The sequence below is a fragment of the Apteryx rowi genome, unplaced genomic scaffold (genome assembly GCF_003343035.1).
Source record: "Apteryx rowi isolate R43461 unplaced genomic scaffold, aptRow1 scaffold_494, whole genome shotgun sequence".
NCBI lineage: Eukaryota > Metazoa > Chordata > Aves > Apterygiformes > Apterygidae > Apteryx > Apteryx rowi.
Genome location: NW_020450754.1, coordinates 631,871 through 651,387, shown reverse-complemented (window position 1 = coordinate 651,387; position 19,517 = coordinate 631,871). Strand labels below are relative to the sequence as shown.

The following is a 19,517-nucleotide window of genomic DNA, read 5'->3' as shown; positions in this document are numbered from 1 at the left end:
AGAATGGAAGTGTGCCAATGTACCAAACAGTTATGGACAAGGGTTCTCATTGCCTCTGTTTTATAAAAAAAACCATCCCAAAGGAGATAGCGCTTTCACAGAGGGATAAATTTCATTAAAACAGGTTGCTCTGAGAGCAGAGAATATGAAGAGAGAAGGGGACATATCTTGTAAAGAGCTGGGGGAGAGAGGTTTGCTAGGTTCACTGAGGTGGATGTTCAAACATCAAACCTTTTGGGGATGGGCACATTTGACAATCAGAGGAATCTGTGCTCTTGAATTTCCAGTAGATGCAATTGAATGTTTTCCTGGCCATGCAGGGTAATTAACGTCTGTTTCTGCATTTGAACATACAGGCAGTGTGCCCCTTCAGACATCCTTGCATTCACATCCAGATCTCCTGGGAGGTCCTGCCCTGTTGCTAATTGTTGAAAGATGTCCAGAATCCTTATCATTAAGATCCCGCTGAGCCTGTGAGGTGTTGTGTTACCTGATACAATTAAGGCTTTCACCAGAACACTAAGCAGTAGCCATGGTTAGAGAGAGTAAGGCCAGTGGTGGGAACAGAGCTGTAAGGTCACAGTCAAACGTGCTGAAATAGAGAGTGAAGAGCCTGAGTTGACCCAAAGGCAGACTGGCTCCTGTCTCCAGGGGGGGTTCAAGCCCCAGCCCTTCGTCAGCCTGATGCTGCAGGAAGCACAGAGCCTTCTGGGAGCTGTAATTCAAGTGGATGCTGATTGAGTGACCTAAAATTTGAAGATGGTTGTGTGTGCTGGTGAGGTGCTCATTAGCTCAGAGTCTCAGTAGCCATTTATTCTCGTGTGCCTTTCCTCTCTGTTCACCAGCTTGGTGCAGCTGCCACTCCTCCTAGCAGGCTGCAGTCATGTTATCAGGAAATAGTGTGTTACCAGCAGTTCTGTGCAGAGATGATCTAGYATGCTCCTCAAACCAGGCCTTTCAGCTGCTGCCAACAGCAGCTGTTTGATTCCAGGGATACCAGGCTGACTTCACACCAACTGAGCATTGGACCTGCAGAGCAGAAACTGTGTTGGGTGAGAGGCATTTTTGACTGTAGTTGGTTCCATCTTGGGCTGGGAGGGGCTGGAGGGAAAAAAGGAATTTTTCTCCTTCAGCTTGGGAACATGGTTACTCTCACTTCTCCCCTGCATCGCATTCTTTTCTCTTCCTTGTTTTGATTCCTTTTCTCAGAGTATTGCCCAGTACTTGCTGTCTGTGTGAAAGGCCTCATGCTCTAGTGGGTGGGATGCTGATGTACCCTGGTTTTCTCATGATGAAGAAGAGACTGTAAGAGTGGAAGAGAAAATGTGGGGTTATCCAGGACCTCATTATCTTAAGCCACGGGAGCTGCATGACTGTACTAAGCTGTGTTTGAGGCAACACAAGGGCAGGGAAATAAACTGATCGAAGAAACTGTGTGCTGCTTTGCCTGCAACCACAATGGTCACATGGCAGTTCCCAATGCAGGACTAGGATGGATAGATGACTATGCTGTGGCTCATGGTTAGGGTTAGCCCAGCTGCTTTTCAGCCTGGCAAGTTGCAGCCTGCTCTGCAGAGATGGGACAAAGTTGTGGGAAACTAGTCTGAGCTTGTACCTTCATGAGACACTTGTGGTGTCCACTGCAGGACTGTGTCTGTTGGTGTTGGCCTTGTGCTCAAATGAGTTAAGCTGGGCTTTGGATTAATCAGATAGACACTGGCATCCACTGATGCACTTGTTGCCCAATCTGGTTTGCCATGATTCTTAAGAGCTGGCTGGAGTTTCCACGTGGCCTTGGTGTCCAGACTCAGCAAAGATCTGCAGAATTCTCTTACGTTTCAGGGTCAGTGAAGCCAGGCCATGAGCACTCTGGTCTTTTTGAGCGATTTACTCCCATGAGACAGGCAGGTGATGTCAGCTGAGATCTGTGTGATGGCTAATTCTCAATTGTGGGAGGGATGAAGCAATGGTCCTGCTCTTGGAGAAGTGCTTTGATGCAGTCTTTGAGTGTCTTTGCATGTTTGCAGCAGCAAACCTCATTCCCATTGCCCAGCCTTGCCATGTAACATGCTTTCACAAGCAGASCCTCCTGGAGGGAATATTGTCGGTCTGTAGCACCACATGATGCTAACACAGCTGGCTGTTTCTTGCAAGGCATTTGAGAGTGACTCCTGTAACATGCAAACTCCTCTATCTGCCTACTTGAGTTAAAGTGAGTCCAGGATCCAGCTGGCAGGTCTTGGGTAAGAGGCCAATTCCATTGCTGTGCCATGAGGTATGTTGGATGACCTCTTGGGCCTGGGTTTGCTGTAGTGAAGGCAATCTCTTATGGAAGGCATCTGTATTAAGTTTTGGTCCTCTCGTTTAGGGTACTGCATCTTCCTCAAGTAATCGTTACATTCGTTCAAAGAGCTGCTGTCATGACCAAATATTTCTTAAGTCCTTGTGTAACTGAACACATCCTACATTTTCAACTGTACTGGTGTAGCTGAAGAGGAGCTGCTTGTGACACAGACAGTGAACCAATGTAGCTACGCCAGTGAGGAAAGGGGAATATTGCAGCAGTGTTGGGCACTGCGATGTCTCTATCACTTCAATTCTATCAGATGTTATTCCAGTCATGTAATTCTGAAGACAGTATCATCTCCTAATAGAAATAATGGCATGACTAAGACATCAATCTGCAGAAGGATTGATGTGTTTTTCCAGGATGGCCCAAGCAGGGTGCAGATCCAGAGCTGGAGAGGGGGGTGAGCAATAATGTGATGCTCCTCAATTAGGTAGCTTACAACACTGAACTGTGTTGGAAAGGGAATTGTCTCCTTGGTCCGCTCAGTTCCTGTCTCCCTGTCCCTCCACTCCACTCTTCTTGTTCCCTGTGGTTGTGGAGATAGCAGCTCTTATACAGTTTGCAGTGATTCTTGTGCTTTTATTTTCTGGGGTTTTTTTTGCTTTTTTGTTTTTTCTTTTCCTAATAAAAATGCCAAATTCTACTGTTGTCTGTCAGGCTTATCCTACTTCTGCGCTTGCCTGAGGCATAGCCAGAGATATGGTCATCTAAATCTAGGTCAGTGTGTTGGAAATTGGGACATGATGCCTGATTAAAGCAGGGAAAGTCCAAATGGCAGAAAAAGGTGTCCAGGTACTGTTGCACTTGTGAAAGAAGCCCTTTTCGTTCTGGACAGGGGAATGAAGTGAAGACTAGGAGCTGTCTCTAGCAAGGGACACAACTGGATATGGCTTGGACGAATTATGTATTTCTCATCTGTCTAACCTGTGTTAGAATTAAAGCCGCAACTGGGGTGTCTGGGGACAATCTCCTCCTTTCTCTGAGACTTTGCTGTTCAAGTCCCTGCCCTCAGTTTTCACTGTCTAGTTGTGAGACTCCACTTCTTGCTGCAATTCTCTTCTCCCTTCTTCAGTAGTCAGCCCTCCCTTCATCTGCTTATCTGTCAGCTTAACATGATCTCAACATACAATCCCTGATGTCCTTTTGGATATGACCTCAGGTTTGTGCCATGCCTGGGCACACATGGACCACTACTAACTCAGAGTTTGGGAGAGACTTCCTGAGTCATCAAATCTGGTTCCCTGCTATTGAAGATAATGATCTCATGTGGTTCATGAACTTGTCCAGGTCTGTATTAACACTAGTTCTGTCCTTTTGCCTCAGGACTTCTGAAGCAGCTGGTCTGGAGCTCTGCTCTTTGGAAGGCTAGAAACCTTCCTCTACCTTCCGGTATCCACTTTTCCTGGACTGGTTTATTCTTGTGCCATTGCAGAGCATCATCTTTGATTTGCACATTTTTTTTCTTTCTCTGGTTCACTGTAATCTTTAGGTCCTGCAGCAGCAATGGCTCTTGATGCAGATTTGTCCCAAGAAATCTGTTGAAAACTTTTTTTCCATTGCTGCTTTTTGGTAGGTTGGTTTTATTGAGCCCATTTATTTTCATGTTTTGCTATTGGGTGGTTTAAATGCAGGTGGAGTTTGTGAATGTTAGTGAGTACAGAAGAGAGCTTTTTGCATTAATGTCACTTCTGCCTTTTTTAAACTGGTTATCCTTGCTACTTGTGCTGCCTTGGCCCTTCAGGAGTCAGAGGTTTTCTCAAGAATGATCATTGCTGTCGAACCAAGGTGAACATGATAAAGCAAATGCGTTGAAGAGCCAGTGCCTGGCTCTTACTCATGGATCTTACTCATGTTTATCTCTAGCTGTGAATGTGCAATAACAACAGTTCTGTTCTGCACAGGCTGGCACAGCCTCACACAGGAAGATCTGCTGTTTACCAATCAACACTCTGCTGTAGTGAGAAAGAAAGTGTTCTATTGCTGCTGGGAAGCCCAGAGTCTAGTTAAACCCATCTAAAAAAAGAGGAAACAAAGAGTGTGCATATTACTCAAGATGTATTTTCCTGGCTGGAGTCCAGTGTGTGTGTTCCTTGTGCAAAGCATCCCTGCTTATGCTACTTTCCATCTATAGAATATTGGTAGCAGGCAAGTGAAAGCTACCTGTTTTTGTAATGCAACTGATGTCAATAGACATTCCGAGCTGATTTTTCAGCCTGGCATGTCTTGTAGCTGGGGCAATCTTTGGGCTGAGTAGGATGACAGAGCTCTGCTATGAGGATTATAAACACAGGGAGGAAAAGATCTGGCAATTAGATTTGTTGGTAAAGCTTTCTGAGACTGGACACTGTGGCTTGTCTTGTTTTATTTCTTCCCCTTCTCTTTCTGTGGCATTACTGTGGTGTTGCTAATGAGATGAACCATGCCAGCCCCCCCACACTTTTGTTAACTGCACTCAAAAGCCAGCCACAATTGGCTAGTAAACTGGAGGATAGAAATAGCACCATTGCACTTCATTGAAGTAATATTAATTAACTTAATAGAGCACAGACATTTTAGACATTTATTTTTTTTATGTGTGTGTGTACATTTAGGCCTCAGCAGTGCTCTTGGTGCCGTTTTCATGCTTATTCACATAAGGACCTTCCTGCTTTTCAATTGTCAATATAGATGGATTCTAAACTTAACCTTTATTTTGAAAAAAAGCTTCCTGTCCATTGCTTCTCCCCCTTCTTCTCCCCATAGCTTGTAATTAAGATGTTGATTGCCCTTTCAAATTTATACAACCCCCTCTTTCAAACTGACTATGATAGATTTGCAGTAGTTCGCTGGATAATCTGTCACTGGTTTTCAGTGTGCTGTGCAAGACAGAGGAGGAAACTTCTTCCAGACTTTAACACTAGTTGCTTTGGGGCTAAGCTGGCTCTAAAATAAATCTGTTTTTCACATCAGTCTTTTGCTTCAGGCTTTGGACACCCCTTCCTCTGCCTGTATACTTATGAAGAGTCAGTGCTGGGTATGAAACGCACCTCAGGCCAACCCAACTGCCGTGTATGTGTTTCTTCTCTGCTAAGATTGGGCCAGAACCAGCTCAGACTAGGTAGTTGAAAGAAGGTAAAGAGCCTCAAGCTCACCTGTTCATGTTTATGTCCATGGCCAGAAAGATGTGCCTCTGGTCTGGACATTGCTAAAGTGTGGCCTGAAACAGGTTTTGTGCTGATTTAGGACTCTAGGTTAAATTCCCTTTTTACCTCGCTAATATCCCATCTGGAAATCTGTTTCCAGGCAGGTGATTTTATCTAATGATATCTCAAAGTAGCGTGCCCATCTCGTTTCTCACCATGATTTGGAAAATAACTCATTTGCAGCTTCCAGTCTTGTAGATTTGATCTGGGATCAGAACATCTGACTGGCCTCTCTTCTGTCAGACCTGCTACCCTATAATAAAGGTGGGGGTGGGCAAGTTTTACCCTTTTCTCCATCTCCCTATCCTCCCTTTTGTGGTGCTTGCATGCTGCCTGTCATCCTAGTGCCTTGAGAACATGAACTCTTCTTGGCCCTGGAAGGTAGGGCAGCGCTTTCTGAGTCACAGGACTATGCCCCGAGTTACGCAGGGGAAGCTCTGTGATAGAGCACGAGGGTTGAAACAGCCTCACACATCCCGGTTTAGTGTGTCAACCACTGGGCTGGGCTTCCTGTTATACCTATGCCTTAGTCTGTTCTTGGAGGTACCTTCCTGCCCCTCCCTGCCAGAAGCTTTGCAAGGAACTGGAATTTGCTGACACTCTCGTTTGCTGCTGGGAGTGCAGCAGACTTGTGCTGCCTTGTTCCTTGCTGTGCTGACTCTGTAGGTGAGGACAGGAGAAAAGGGCAGTAAAACTACATTTCTTGTCACCAAGACACCAGCATTGTGCAAGGTACTTAACCACTTGGCATGGAGCATTCCAGTTTGCTTGGCTGCTTTGCAACAGGGATCCCGCTTGGTAGTCGTGGGAGCTATGGATCTCTCACTGGGTTGGCACTGAGTATCTCTGATTTTCAGTCTGTCCTACTTCCCTTTGAGATGGATGCATTATTGCTTGCCCGTTGTCTTTCCCCCTCACGAAAGAAGAGAGATTATTTTCCCTTCCTACCACGGTGTTTCTTCTTTTATCAGGGTCATCTCAGCATGGTGTATACAAATCATGCTGTGCTTCATGCCAGTATATGGCATTGTACATCCTCAGGTCCTGCCACCCTGCCCTGCGGAGAGGGGCCTGACTGTGTATCACTTACTGTATACATGAATGCTTGAGCTTCTTTTCCTTGTTCTGTTGACATGGCATATCATCAGGCCTCCTGCTGTGTTACTTTACCCACCCCTGTGCATTGTTCCCACCTACCCTGACAGGGGCATATTGGCCTCTTGTGGTTGTATTCTTCCTTCAGTGCTAGCTGGGGAGCTCTCCTGTTTGCCTGGTGGCATAACAAAATTGGCACAGGGCTGAGGGTCTGCCCTGCCTTTGTGGTGTATGGAGTAACCTCCTCCAGCTTAAATGCCTTGAGCCAACCACAGTTACTCTGGCTGTACCTATCTACTACAGAACTACTTTGTGTTCAAGAATATGAGAGTTATTCCCTGCGGTGCCCAGAGAGGCTGTTCCTGCCAGGGATGTGTGGCAGGACTGAGAGTTCAGAGCTCTTCAGCAACCCTTGTTTCTCCCTGCAAGCAGCAGATTACATGTGGAGAAGAGTAGGGAGCTTCCCCTTTGCTGTTGTTGTGGGTATCAGGTCCCAGTCCATCTGAGCCAGCCCTGCAGCCAGAGGAATTCACATAGGAAAGGGAGGAGAGGGGCTGGTCCTTGCAACTTCAGTTTTAGAAGAAACCTTCCTGCTGCTGCATGGCTTCCTCTTAGCGTAACTTTAACGGATGTTTTTCCCCCAGGTACATGAGGTATCCTCTCCTGGGTCAGCTGCTGGCCCAGCACCTCAGACAAAAGCTGTCTTGTGTGGGGAGTGGCTGTATTTTCATTCCCAGATTCTCCCCAGGGCAATGCAACTATAGTTTGGGGGATGTGGAGGAATTACCAAGGTGACAAACTCTTGGTCTGGGGCCTGGAAGGCTGGGAACCAAGCGAGACTGGAAAACTCAAGCAGGAGCTGAGCTGGTTTGCGCTGCATGAATGAATAAATAAAGGACTGTGTGTGGGGGGAATCGCATCATTTCAGGAGGTGGTCTGCACATAGGACCGACTGGGATGAATCTGCCTCATTGGTTTCCTCTGTGGGCTGGAGCAGCTCCAGGAACCTCTATCTTCCCCTCTTGCTATGTGCCAAAGAAAAGAGCTTGGGGTTGATCTTGTTGCCCCCTTTGAAATGTCCATGTATTCCCAGATACTTTGCAACGTCTGGGCTAGGTCCTTTGCTTCTTGGAGCAGCAGGAGAGGAAGGAATGTGGGCGCAGAGCCAGAGGGAAGAACGAAGAACAGGGGTTGGACAGACCCAGATCCCCACCCGTGCTTCTCTGCTTTGCTTTGCAGTGGTGTGAAAGAAGAGCTAGAGCCCAAGGGGTCAGCGTTGCTGATTGGTGTCGAGGAATAGGGGTTGTGTTGAAGTCAAAGTGACTGCTCTGCAGTTCTGGCAGCAGGAGGAACCTTCATGGGAAAACTTTGCCTTCCTGAACTTGTCGTAAGTGCCTGTTACTCAGGGTAGTGGTGACGCAATTTGGGAAGGGTCTGTCTTGTGTATAACAGGTCAGGGTAAGTGGGTATGAGCAACTTGGAGGTGGAAAGGTCAAATCCAGTTTTGTTTTGGAAGCAATGTTTTGGGAGTAGCTAAACAGCATCAGTTGAAACCTGGTAATTATTGCAGCTGCAAATGGCAAAAAACAAAACCCAAACCTGACATCTCACTAAGGAACTTAGTATCTCACTAAGGAACTTAACTGTTAATTTCCAGGAGGGAGATTCACCCTTCCCAAGCCACCTCAGTTTGTTCACTTTGTTGCTCGCTCTCCTCTTTAGATAGATAGAAGCAGTGCTTTATTTATTAGGAGGAAAATCCTGCTCCGTCCTGCCAAAGCAAAGGAGCCCCTGGCATTTTGCTCCCCTTCTTGCGACTGAAGTTTTCCCTGTTCAGCACAGGCTGCGTGTCTGCAAGGCCTCTCCTGGGGCATCTCCCTGTTCAGTGAGAGAAGTTCCTCAGAAATAAGGCTGATCACTTCCAGAGAAGCTTACCTCTTCATAGCCTGCTTTAATTCACCCCTTCCCTTGCTAGGGTGTCATTCTCATTCTTGCCTTCGCTTCTTGCACGCTCTTCACTTACTTATTGTTGGCCAAAGGCGTCTCCTGAATCAGCATGGCAAGCAGATACATGCTTTGCATTGAGCTGTAATGATGCCGCTCCTTCTGTTTTCAAACTGGCTCTCCTCCCTGTCCTGTGCCAGTGTTCTCCCCTAAATATTGTTCACTGGCTGCCCTTGCCTGGCATGAAAGGTGACCCTGGAGAAAAGATTTACTGCTTTGCCCAGAGAAATCCGATTTCATGCAGCACTCACAGCCAAGCAGCCCACTTAGACTAGACAGTCTTGGAGATCACTATGACTTAGCTAGGTTATCCTGAACCTATTTATAGATCACTTCCTGTTCCCAACTCCACCCACTATGGAGTTTTACAACACAGCTTTAAAGTAGGATTCCTAGACTCTCTTCTTCCTGGAGCATATTTGCATTGAGCTGGCTGCTCAGACTCCCTGGTGCAGATCTGGAGGAGGAGGAAGGGCCAAGATGCTAGCAACATGTTGGAAGCCAACAGTAATGCGAGCATCAGGCATGTCTCACCTGTTGTAGTAAGTTAAAACTGGTGTTTCTCTCTTTAGGAGGAGGAAGCAAAGTGCTCTGCTTTTCCAACTTTGGAGGCAGCTGAGGAAGTGGTCTCAAACCAGCCTGTAGAATTGCTTTATTTGGTGGTTTAACTCTACTGAGGGAAAAAAGTTATTAACCTGACTGAGCTTCCTGCCTTCTCTTTAGCTCTGCCCATGGGGAACTGTATGTGGCTGTGTTTCTCCCCATCTCACTTCTTTTTCCTTCTAGTAGATTGGTCTCAAGTCTTGAGATGAGAGTCAGAGTTCATTCTCCTGTCAGGCCCCTGTTCCTTTGCTGCTGCTGTGTGACATAGCTGTGAGTATGGGGAAGCAGTTGAGGGCTGAGGCAGAAGGTCTTTATAGGTGGGAGACAAGTGATATCTCCAGTTAGACTTAAACCGGTGACACTTGGAAATACTCTTCCCCTCACATTGCATTTCTTTCATTTAGCTAGGAAAATAGAATTTGTTACAAACTAACTGACAGAAAATGAGAGGGGAAATGCCAGGGATCCATTTTGGCTGGACCTTGATGGTGGCCAGGAGAGAGAAGCAAAGTGTGTAGGTGTGTTATCTTTAGTATGGCTGATGCACAGCAGCCAGGCAGACCAATTACAGGGAGGAAATCTAGGTGGGGAAAATAGTGTTCTTGGGCATTTTTCAGTTTTATTTTTTTTTTTAATCCAGGCTTTGCAGGTTACAGAGAAGAGACCATGAAGGAGTTGTTAACATTTTCCATTTAATGACCTAATGCATACACATTCTGGTATTAAGCTCCTACCAAAACTGCACCTGCTCCCTGAGCTCCAGCATTCCAGAGTCTGTTTTCTACCAAGGCCTTTCTTGATCCCTTAGAACAATCCTTGGATTGAAAAACTGTATTTTGGTAGTCTTTTTTTCAGCCTTTTTATGGCACTGAGTAGTTTCTTCACAAAGGTCTTTCTATAGTTCATTCATCTCTATAAATCCTGGTGGATAATTGAATAATCTCAGCTGTGCTAATTTTTTCTTCTTCCTCATTTCTTCTTTTTTGCTCTGATAAATGTTCCCTTGATCCATTCCTCCTGACACACATCCAGATTGCCATGCCTTTTTGCTTTAAGGAGAGAGGCGTATGTTTAAACTTTTAAAATACTAGAGGACAAGAGATGTTTCTGTGGTTTAATTTTGAGAATGAAGAAAAAATTGTAAAAGGTAAGAAAGAGACAGGGAGAAAAGGAGGAACAGTCAAAGCCCCAACCCTGCTGTTGAGGGGGAGGGGGATGCTGAGTATCTGCCAAAAATTGGCTTGAGCTGAAAGAAAGTGTTTCATTGCACTGTGCAAAACAGCCGCAGAAAACATACTCATGCAGATGCCCAGTCTCTGTTTTTAGCCTTACTGTGGTGTTAACAGGGAACAGGAAATGACAGATATTTTATTTTACATACAAAAACCCAAAATTTCCTCACCTCAGACAAACTGTCAAATTGTACTCCTCATAGCTGATGTAATTAAAAAGCTGGTGTGCCAGTTATAGCCTGGAGCTTTCAGAATAACCTTTTTGTGCTTGTGATTCCCAACGGCTGCTGGTTTGGGCTCTGGGTGAGACTTTTTGTCCCCTTCTCTGCTACTTTACATGGTGTCAAGGGCTTTCTGCTGGGCTCTGGTGTACTTTCCTCCACTAGTCATGCAGCTTCCCTCCCACCTGAGCCTGGGAACTCCTGGCACTTAACTGTGGAGAGCCTCTTCCTCTGTACCGCTCATCTTCAGGCAGCAAAACCTGGCTTCAGTAAAACAGCGCTTCCCGTTCCAGTAAGTGCTGCGATGGGAATCCTGGTCAGAGCATGCATTAATAGGCTTCTAAAACTGGAGGACTGTTGCTTAAATCATACCTTATATTTCTCTCTCTTTTTTTCTTTTCTTTTCTTTTCTTTTCTTTTTTTTTTTTCTTCCCCTTTCTCTTTATTTTTCAACTTTTGATCAGAACCGGCCTTCCTTTCTCCAGTGTGTTGGGATCTTTACAGCAGCCCATGCTGCAGCGCCTCGCCTGTTCCACTCGAACTGCCTGCACCGCTGGCTTGGACCTTACCTAGGATAAATCTCAGCGTGGCCTGGGTAGGGGGGAACCATGGGGAGCTCTGCCTCATCGCTGGCCGCAGAGACGGAGTCGGACCATGGCTTCACTAGCCCACCCTACCCGGGGCACCCAGCTGTGGGCTGGTATAGGAGTAGTCACAGTGGCCCGGTTTGGGAAAGTGCCCTTATAACACGGCAGCATCAGCATTTACACCACCGGGTGCGAAGGTAAGGAGGAGGGGAAGGAACCTGCTTACCTCTCAGCTTGAATCCAGGGCAGTGCATTTGGGAGATAAATTGCTTTGCATCCTGTTGGTGCTGTGTCCTTTCATGCAGAGGCTGAATACTAATTCCTGTGAAATCTAGAGCTGAATTTCCATCGACTTGAGTGAGGCCAGGCCACATCCTTTTTACAGGGCTGCTGATGTCTCCTGCAAAGCAGACTGCAGGGCTTACCCCAGCTCTTCCTCACTCACCTGAATTGTGAAGCTGGCTGCCTGGGAATGGGATCTTAGTTACTTTAAGGAGTTTGCCATGCTTTTGTTGCTTGTGGCTCTTCTTCTTTTTGACCTCCTGACTGATTGCTATAGAAGTATCAGATATGGAGAATTATCTCTCCAGGTTGGGTAGGGATAAGGAGCAAGAATTTCTGAACTCAGAAGAGCAAGAGATACTGTTTTCATGCAAAAGCAGTGAAATGCTTTGAATGAAGATCCAGGGGAACAAAACACACCAGGACAGAATTACTCTGAAAAAGAACTCGGTGCTGCCTACCCTCAGTGTCTGTCCCTCCTCAAAGAAATCAGCACCTAAAGCCGTGGCTCTCAGCTGCTGGTTCTGCCCCTTCCCCAACAGCCACTTGCAGTGAAGAATCTTTTGTCTTATTAGAGGGCTGGTGTCCTGCATTCAATCTCTGACAGGTTGAGAGATATGTCAAAAGCATCTAACAGTCCTCTGCCTGGGGCCTTGGCTGCAGAGGCTGCCGTGTTTTATGGTAGTAATATTTGAGCCTTTGTCTAATGCCTGATTTATGTAGATTCCCACCTAGCTAGGTTTTTGTACTTGCCTGAGTCTGTAGCCCCTAGCCTTTTAGGAGCAGCTGCTTGCTTTTGAGTGTCCTTGAGCTGTTGTGGCTTTCCACTGAAGGTGTTAGCTGTGATGGTCATGCTATATCTGTTGTGTAGTCCTCATTTTCTTGCCTTGCTGCTGCTCTGAGTCCCAGCGAGTCTGCTTTGTGGCATCTGGCATAAGATTCAGGGAGACTACAAAGAAAACAACATCATGCTTTGCTCCTTTGCAGCCCTATCTTGGGTTTCCTTCTTGAGCTGGTAACAGTGTGAAACCAATTAGTTGTTGTCTTTGCCCTCAGTCATGGGCTTGAGTTCCTAGCAATGCCCAAGTGGGCTTTAAAAGGCTCTTTTGTGTAGGTCTCAAACATTATTTCTGTGTGTACCAGCCTCTGTGACTGGCCCCCGGTTCTTTTTGGTGGATCCGTGCTGTTTAGGTTTGTCTGGTCTAGTTCAAAGGGATCTTGACCACAGAGCTGGGTCCTTCCTGCGGGGTTATTCCTTCTGGCCTGCTGCTTTTTCTCTCTTGCCTTAGAGGATTTGGGGGAAGGTGTGTGAAAACTCACAACTGAATACCCCTGGTGCACCTGTGCACAGCCAGCATGGAGGTTTAGGAGCTTCCAGTGCAAAACTGGTACTCAACTAAAAAGGTTGTGACTCTGTAGCCTGGTGTTTGTTAACTTTGTGTGCTGCTCTCCTGCGCATGATTCAAAGCCTGTAGCTTGGAGGAGCTTGAGAAACTGTGAGATCCTGACGTATGGACATAAATTGCCTAAATGACCAGCCTTCATGGCAGAGCAGGATGTTGGGGCAAGAACAGGAACCGCTGGTCTCTGTGCAGATAAAGCCAATGTCCTGTTAGAAGAGGTGTGTTTTTTGAAAATTATACATTTCCCCTGATAAAGGGAGAAGAGAAGTCCTCTAAGTGCTGCATGGTTCCTGGAAACAGGAAAATAGCTGGCTGTGATTCACCAAGGAACAGTTGGGTGGGAAGAACACACTTTATTTTTTGGAATTATTATGGAACTGGGTTCAAAAGACCTGGTGAAAACAGCCAACCCATCAGGCATCAAAGTACCCACAGTTCCCGTTGTGAGACTGATGAAACAGTGTGAAGAAGCAACAGCCAATTGGTATCCAGAGAGGAACAGATAAACATGTTCCTTTAAAAATAAGTAAATAAATAGACCAAGTCAGAGTAGATAGCTCTGCCTCTGAACATCCTCATCCCTGGAGTCCTACAGTGCAGGAAGGAAGCGGAGTACTGGGGAGTCAATTTGAGGCTGGTCAGGAGATCTGGGATAGGCTTTGCTTTTCCTGCTGATTTCCTGTCTCTGCCCATAGCCATCTTTGAGCTGATAATGCTTTGGTCACTGTAGAGAAATGCAGAGCCAAGCCTGCTCTGGTCTGTCTAATGCTTTGGGGATGAACACAGACCTTCTTTGACAGGAAGATAAGGATGCACATACTTCATGAGTGACTTTGGTCTGTACTGGATAGAGGAATGGTAGGAGGCTTCCCTCATGGTGGGATGGGAATAGGGGAAGAAATCAGTGCTTGTCTGGCTTTCAGGATTTTAGAGGCTGGGAGAAAACAGATGCAGTGTCTTAAGAGATGGATCCTGTTGCCTGGGTGAGGCTGGTAATCTGGAGTAGCGCTTCTGATGAAGACAGCAGATGTTTGGGGGGGGGGGGCATGAGGAAGAAGAGGAAAGGCCTTAATGGTAGTAGCTTGAGACTTTTGATACCCAGATTTGGGTCCCTGTTCCCTCCTAGGCCAGGCTGCACAGTCATCTTCTATGTCAGAGTCCCATCTCTTTAACAGGAGTATGCGCCTGCCTTTCACCGTGTGCTGGGAGGACATAGCTACTTAAAGACTAAAGGTACAATGCATTAATGCATGTTAGTGAAGGGAAGCTTATTGCTGAAATCCCTGCTTAGGGCAAAGATTTTATTTTTAAATACATCTTTAGTAAGTATGTGCACATTCCAGACAAAATCTGGCTTAGTTGGAAGTCCCCAGGGACTTTCCTGGCTTGTACGCTTAAAGGTGATGAACCTGGGCTGTCCTTGGATCAGAGTGTTCAGTGGAGCCAGCAGATGCAGAACAGCAGAGCTTACTGACTAGCTGCTACATACCAAAACCCTCATGAAGCTGAGAGCAACGAGGCATGGTGCCACAAGACCCAGTGCTGGTGGTAGAACATAACCCTGTCCCTGCTACTGCAATTGAATTGTTTGGGAGCCATGTGTTGGTGACAGCTTCTCTTGCTGATGCTGCAAGTGGTGATGGCAGCTTTCAGGTGTGTATCCTTCTACACCTGTCAAGGTGTTAGGAGGGAATTAGGGCCCTAATTCTGTCCTGGACAAATTCTTGATGGTTTTCTTCAACATAACCACAGGCAGATGGGGTGTTTCCTGCCTGACCTGCTGTGTTGCTGTTTGCTGTGAACCTTTCAATGTGGTATATCCCAGAGCTGGGTACATATTAGCACCAGGCTGGTGGGTTGGAAGTGTTCATGGATGGCAGAGCACTTTAGACACCGTGTGGAAGGGCTTATAGCAGTGAGAATTGTTTGAATTTGCTCCACTCAGTAAATACATTTTGGGGAAAGTGTTGTGAGATCCGTGTGGCTGAATTTGAGTGTATGTGACCACCATTCAGTTTGGTTGGAAGCTCTTTCAGCACCTTCCCCTCACAGAGAGTCTGCATTTTCAGGGGTGCTAGAAACCCTCAGCATTCTGCAAGGCTTTACATTTTTCAATAAAAGCCTTTTCAAAATGAAATACCTCTTGGTCCCAACAACTGTGGTAGCAGGGGAGGAACAGACAAGGTTTTTTTTTTTTTAATTTGTTTGTTTGTTTTAATGCTAAAAGTATATGAATTTCTCTGCTTTGAGAGGAGAGCAAGAGGACTTGCTTTTATTGTTGGCAGCTGATGGGAGGGCACTTGCTGTACACGTCCCAGAAGCAGTGGCTCTGCTGCTCCCCAGAAGCACCACTTAATTCTGGAGAGAAACCTGGAGCGAGGCATCTAGGTGTTTGTGAACCTCATGGCTTAAATATGTGTAAAGAAAAAACCAGAACTGCTGGGTTAACATCACACAATCCTGTCTTGGGGTTTTTGAGCCTTCCTGAGGCTTGTGGGGGTGTTAATAAGGGGATGCTGAAATACTGATGAATGGCAAGAAGCCATATGGAGGGGGAATGCAGTTGTCTGCAGCTCCTCCCCACCCTCCTGGCTTGTGGCATTTAACCTCTGAGTGAGGTATAAGCAGAACTGGCATCTAGAGGACGTTTCCTGTAGGGGAAACCGAGGCCCAGAGGAGAAATCTGGGACTGGGGAAAAAAGCCAGTGGTAGAGCATGAGATTACTCTGCAGAGTTCCCCTGTTTCTATTTTCTGTTGTTAGATCACGGATAAATGCCTCAGCCTCAGGAGATTGCCTCAGTGGGCTAGCATTCCTGCCCTTTAGAATACGTTTACATGGACGGAGCTGTGGTGTGGTTTGGGGCAGGCAGTTCCTAGGTTTTAATTAGCTACCTAGTTGGTTTGGGGCCTGCTCAGAGACTTGATTTTGCACCTTGCAGGGGTTAAATCTGCCTGGGTTTGCCCTCCCCAAGATAGCAGTGTTTTAACCCATTAGTCATTTCAGTTTTTATTCCCTCTCTCCTGTTTACCCCTTGAGCTCCTCTCCTCTCATTCTCAGACTCTTAGGAGCAGCTCAAAACATCAGACATAGTAATGCATTGAGAAGCTGATTTGGGGATTTTAGGGTATATTCTCAAAGCTTGTGGAACTGCTCCCATGCAAAGCTAGCCAAATCTACCTCTACGTGCACAAGCATGCTGTATATCCTTGCAGCGACTGGTAAACTACTTCCAAGCTTCTGGGCAAGGAATAGAGATCTGTGGTTGTGGGAAAGCTGGAGATAACCAAAATCTGATCTGATTCCTTATACCTCCTCCATGGATATAGAGAGAAGAGAGACCAGTCTACTAAACCACAGGAGTATTAGCATCTGCTGTGAGATTCAGGATGTGCCTGTTCATCAAGCTGGAGTGGAGCTCATGTTCCCCAGGTGCCGCAGGGAGATGGATGTGTCCCTGTGCGGGTTGTACTCCCTGTGGAGGAGTTGTRGTATCAAAGTTCAGCTGGGATTTGGTAGAGTAATGATATTGCCAGTTGTCACGGATACCTGCTTGATAAGAGCATTGGGCTTGTAACTGTTTGCTTGACAGTTCTCACTGAAGTATGTGGCAGCTGGAATAACGTCTTGTCCAGGGAAGTGGGCAGTGCAGAGGAGCTGGCAATGTTATGTATTCTGCTGTTTCATCAGCCTGAGGCTTCCAGTCCTGCCCATCCACTCTCCATGCTGGCTGCTTCATCAGTCCACTCACTCGCTCAAAAAGCCTCTTAGTTGTTTAAATTGAGGCTATTTATAGCTCTGGAGCTGTGAAGAACTTGGAGGATGGCAGCAAGTAGTGGAGACTGAAGTTTTCAATATCTGCCTGAACAGAAAGTGTCCCCTGCAGTACCAGGGCAAATTTCTCTTTCTCCTCCCCCTCCTAAGCCTCCTGGCTGTCCCTGCCTTGCTCTGCGTTGTCAGCACCTCTTGTAGCCTTCCAGACCTCAGCTTCTCTGGTGCTTTGGCCAGGCTGTTCCTTGGGAACTGGGCTAAGCCATCTATTTTTTTTCCTGACATTGAGCAGCCTTGTGAGGGCAGTGGATGTCAGATACTTACATTAGTGGCCTGAATGCCAGCACAGGGATCCAGGGGCAAAAGGTCCTTTCCCATCTTCATTTCCCCACAGTAAGTGCAGATAACAAGGCTATCCTGCATGCTTACCCTCTCCAAAGAGGGGCAGGAGCCAGGGCAGGGAGTCAGAGCTTGTGTGCTGAGGTCTTACCCAGCGGGGTTGGCTGAAGTTTAGAAATGCCTGAACTCCTTGCCTGGAGTGTTGTTTTCACACCATGGAGAGCACAGCAGACTTGTCCCTTAAATAGTGCCAACATTATGACAGGAGAGCAGTACCTTTACCTGGGTTCAGGGCACTCCTGATTCTGCAGTAGCTGAGCACTCGTGTTCCAGGGAGGTAGATACAGATCCTTCTCCAAGTGCAGACACAGGGTAATTTTGCTTTGACCTGGTGCTCTCAGAATGTCTCACTGCATCTGGCCTTGACTATGCCTTGATTCATGGTCATGTCCTCTTCATCTCTTTGGGGAAGGGATTTTGGAGATGCACTCTTGCTGTAAACAAAGCAGGTCTCTTGTACTCTGTGGTGTGGCAAGGTGTGGTAGGAGGGCCTGGTAGAGTGCTTTGGTTTTGCATTTGGAGCAGTGTGTTTCCAAATGTAGGTATATTGTGGGAGGGAGACATTGGTAGGTTTTTTTTGTTTGTTTTTTAGGAACAGAGAGGAGTAAGAGGAGTCAGAGCAGGGATTTTTCCAGAGGAACCCTTCTGCATTTGTCCCTTGATTTCTTTTGCTGCAGAGATGGAAGCCTGGTCCAGTATTTCCTGGCAAATCTCTTGGCCTCCCTGAAAGGTGTTACCTATATGGGCCAGAGCTGTGAAGTGGTCTCAGTCTTCCAGAAGAGTCTGATGGCTGAATCTGATGACAGCAGGAAGCTCAGGGTCCTGGTTGTGCTTCTGCATGGAAGGAGAAAACATAGGATTTTTTTTTTTTTTTTTTTGGAGGGAGGGTGTTATTTGTTTTTCTCCCACAGTCACATTAAAGAGCTAGAGTGGAAACACAGACCCATCCACCCAGCTCTGTGCAGTGTCTGTCCTGGAGGGAGATGGACTGCATTAACCTCATGCTTGTGCTATTGTGGGCTAATGAGAGGGGGATGAGGGTAAGGAGAACAGCCTCATGCTTTCTGCTAGTGGGTCAGGCAGGAAGCTCCCTTCCCCTCTGAGGAGTTCAGCACTGCCAAGTGGCTAGCCATTTTCTGTGTTTGTTCTGGAGCTCCTTGCTTTCTTCCAAAAGTGTCGGGTACTGGTTGCTGCAAAAGGCAAGCTGCTGGATTTCCTGCGCCAATAACTTAATCCAGTTTGATCCTGGTGGCTCTGGGCTCTGACAAATGTGATTTGGAAATGGAGAGAAGAACATACACAGAGCTACAGTCTCCCTTCTCCCTCCCTCAACCCCCAGCTGCAAGCTTTTGGCCCCAAGCTTGCCATGGCACTGAAAGGCTGTGTTGATCCCATCTCTGCTGGAGGCTGGTGCTCATGCATGGAGGAGTTGGAGGGGAGTGTGTACTGAATGAACGGTCTGCAGGCCTTTGTTGCCTCGGCTGAGACAGTCCCCCTGGGTGCAGGGCTATTGTGAATAGAAGGGCTGTCGTTCTAGGGACACAGGAAGAAATCGTAGAGGAAAGATAAATTGTGGTTCGATGCTATTTGAATTTGGCAGGTTGGGGGCTGCATAAGAAATCGTGCATCTGTCTGTTCCTGCCCAGGGGTCCCCAGCCTGGCCAAGTAGCTGTACCTTATCAACCTCCCTCCATCTAGTGTGCAGATCCTCAACAAACTGCCCTGGGCTTTTATTTGAATTGGGTAACCTCCCATGCTTCTAGCCCTGCAGCACCTGCCTTCCCACTCTGACTAGCACTGGCAAAGCACGGATAATGCAGCTGACAAACTGTGCCAGCCAGCCCATCTAATAGAGCATCCATGCCAGCAAAGATCGCTGAATCCTGGGGAGGGGCAGGTGCTGAAGGTGACTGTGAGAAAGTGTGAAGAACCTATCTGAAGAGAAGGAAACTGCTCCTAGATTACAGATGGCATTTATGAAGCTACAGCAGGACATTAAAACCACAAGGAAACTTGAATCAACCTGTGAATGCAGCCTGCGGACCGTCTGGATGGCAGCGAGGCAGTCAGCTGGAAAGTCAGGGCAGTGCATGGTGCAAGGACAGGTTTAAGCTGCAGGCACTTAAAGGCTGCCAAATCGACAGCCTGCTGGGAACTAGAGGGACATCATTTGCCCTTGCCTAGAGCAGTTCAGAGCTCAGCTCTGCCTTCTGATGCATGGGTTCAAGCCCTGCTGACTGCAGCTGCTAGCGTGCAGCGCTCAGAGTGATATTGCATGCTGGGGCTTGTAGTTTAAGCAGAGCAAGGCTTCTACATTTGAAACCTGGCAGATTCCCTAAAGCAAAAGGTGATGTTGGGAGCCTGGCCCTTAGCACCTTTAGGCATGGAA

The 19,517-nt window shown here is 47.0% G+C and overlaps 1 protein-coding gene across 11 annotated transcripts in view; it reads left to right on the top strand.

The window, feature by feature from the left end:
• CAPN15 (calpain 15) overlaps window positions 1–19,517 on the top strand; it is a 65,699-nt gene that overhangs the window by 6,315 nt on the left and 39,867 nt on the right. For 3 of the 11 annotated variants that reach the window (XM_026079181.1, XM_026079185.1, XM_026079184.1), the window contains 4 exons: window positions 7,867–8,014; window positions 9,418–9,504; window positions 10,815–10,979; window positions 11,152–11,471. The exons of 3 other annotated variants lie outside the window; for them this stretch is intronic. In XM_026079181.1, coding sequence (XP_025934966.1) covers window positions 11,296–11,471 — 176 coding nt within the window. In that variant the 5' untranslated portion in view covers window positions 7,867–8,014; window positions 9,418–9,504; window positions 10,815–10,979; window positions 11,152–11,295. The remainder of the gene's footprint in view (window positions 1–7,866; window positions 8,015–9,417; window positions 9,505–10,814; window positions 10,980–11,151; window positions 11,472–19,517) is intronic. 5 more of the 11 variants (XM_026079198.1, XM_026079193.1, XM_026079182.1 and 2 more) reach the window with 4 other exon arrangements.